The following is a 1670-nucleotide window of genomic DNA, read 5'->3' as shown; positions in this document are numbered from 1 at the left end:
AGTTTGGATAACCACCAAATTGTTCCAATCTGAAATTGTTTGTCAAGACTTCAGAATAATCCAAGTTATCCTTCATTTTTTCTACAACAAAGATGTTGAATTCACACAAAATACATCATTCTCTGTTCTTATATTCTGATTTTATCCGGTTGAAAAGTTTGGATAACCACCAAATTGTTTCAATCTGAAATTGTTTGCCAAGACTTCAGAATAATCCAAGTTATCTTCCATTTTTCTACAACAAAGATTGAAACAAATTTGTTTTCTGAAGATGGCGAACAACGAATCTGTAAAAGACATGACTAGCAAGTTTGCAAAACTAGACAAGTTTGAGGGACATGACTTTAGAAGATGGCAAAAGAAGATGGATTTCTTGTTAACCACATTAAAAGTTATGTACGTTTTGAGTAATCTAATGCCAGAAATGATTGAGGAGGAAACTGTAGAACAGACTAAAAGACGCTGCAAATGGGAGAATGATGACTACATCTATCAGGCTCACATCTTGAAAGGTATGTCTGATTCTCTTTTTGATATATACCAAAATGTTGAGTCTGCAAAAGAATTGTGGGATTCCCTTGAATCCAAGTACATGGCTGAAGATGCTTCTAGCAAAAAGTTTCTTGTTAGTAATTTTATTAACTATAAAATGGTTGATACTAGACCGGTCATGGAACAGTATAATGAACTGTTAAGGATTTTGGGACAGTTTGTTCAACACGACATGAAAATGGATGAATTTATTTCGGTTTCTAGTGTTATAGACAAACTGCCACCCTCGTGGAAAGATTTCAAACACACCCTGAAACATAATAAGTAAGAGATGACTTTGGTTGAACTTGGAAGTCACTTCAGAATTGAAGTGGCTTTAAGGGCTTAAGAAATTGAGAATAATCCTAAGGGAAATAATCAAGTCGGTAACTCTTCTGTAAATATGGTTGAAGATGGTGGATCTTCTAAGTATTCAAACAAAGAAAATGGTAAGAAGAGGAAGTTAAAAGGAAATAACAATACTTGTTCCAACAAGAAACCAAAATTGGCATGTTGGAAGTGTGGCAAACCTGGTCATTTCAAGAAGGATTGTCGGGTTGGTAAAGGCAAGCATAACGCTGGTCCAAGTGGATCTAAGGATCCAGAAAAGCAACAAGGTCAGATTTTAGTACAAAATTATAATTCTGGGCAGAATTATGTGTCACTAATCTCTGAGGCATTTTATGTGCAGGATGATAATGTAGCATGATGGATTGATTCTGGAGCAACAAGTCATTTGTGTAAAGATCTTCGTTGGTTTGAAGATTTTCAACCAATCGAAGATGGATCTATGTTAAAGATGGGAAATGTTTCAACTGAACCAATAAAATGACTAGGAAATGTAAAGCTTGTTTTTACTTCTGGAAAATATGTATTGTTAAATAATGTGTTGTATGTTCTGGAATTCGAAAGAATCTCTTGTCTGGTGTTGTATTAAATAATTGTGGTTACAAACAAGTGTATGAAAGTGACGAGTATATCTTGTCAAAGCATGGTACTTTTGTTGGCTTTGGTTATTTATGTAATGGCATGTTTATGTTGAATGTTAATGTCTCATTTGAGGATGAATCTGCTTGTATGGCTTCTAATAGTGCTAGTAATAATTCGAATAAATCTAAATTGTGGCATGCTAGACTGGG

General features: G+C 34.4%; 1 protein-coding gene across 1 annotated transcript; it reads left to right on the top strand.

Annotated features, from left to right (window-relative positions):
* Window positions 1-271: 271 nt before the first annotated feature.
* On the top strand, window positions 272-820 carry LOC141685723 (uncharacterized). The gene has a single exon (XM_074490811.1). The coding sequence runs from the start codon at window positions 272-274 to the stop codon at window positions 818-820; it is 549 nt and encodes a 182-aa protein (XP_074346912.1).
* Window positions 821-1670: the final 850 nt, after the last annotated feature.

Source organism: Apium graveolens, chromosome 9 (assembly GCF_009905375.1).
Source record: "Apium graveolens cultivar Ventura chromosome 9, ASM990537v1, whole genome shotgun sequence".
Classification (NCBI taxonomy): Eukaryota; Viridiplantae; Streptophyta; class Magnoliopsida; order Apiales; family Apiaceae; genus Apium; species Apium graveolens.
The sequence above is the reverse complement of the archived record's forward strand: the minus strand, read 5'-3'. Positions and strand labels throughout refer to the sequence as shown.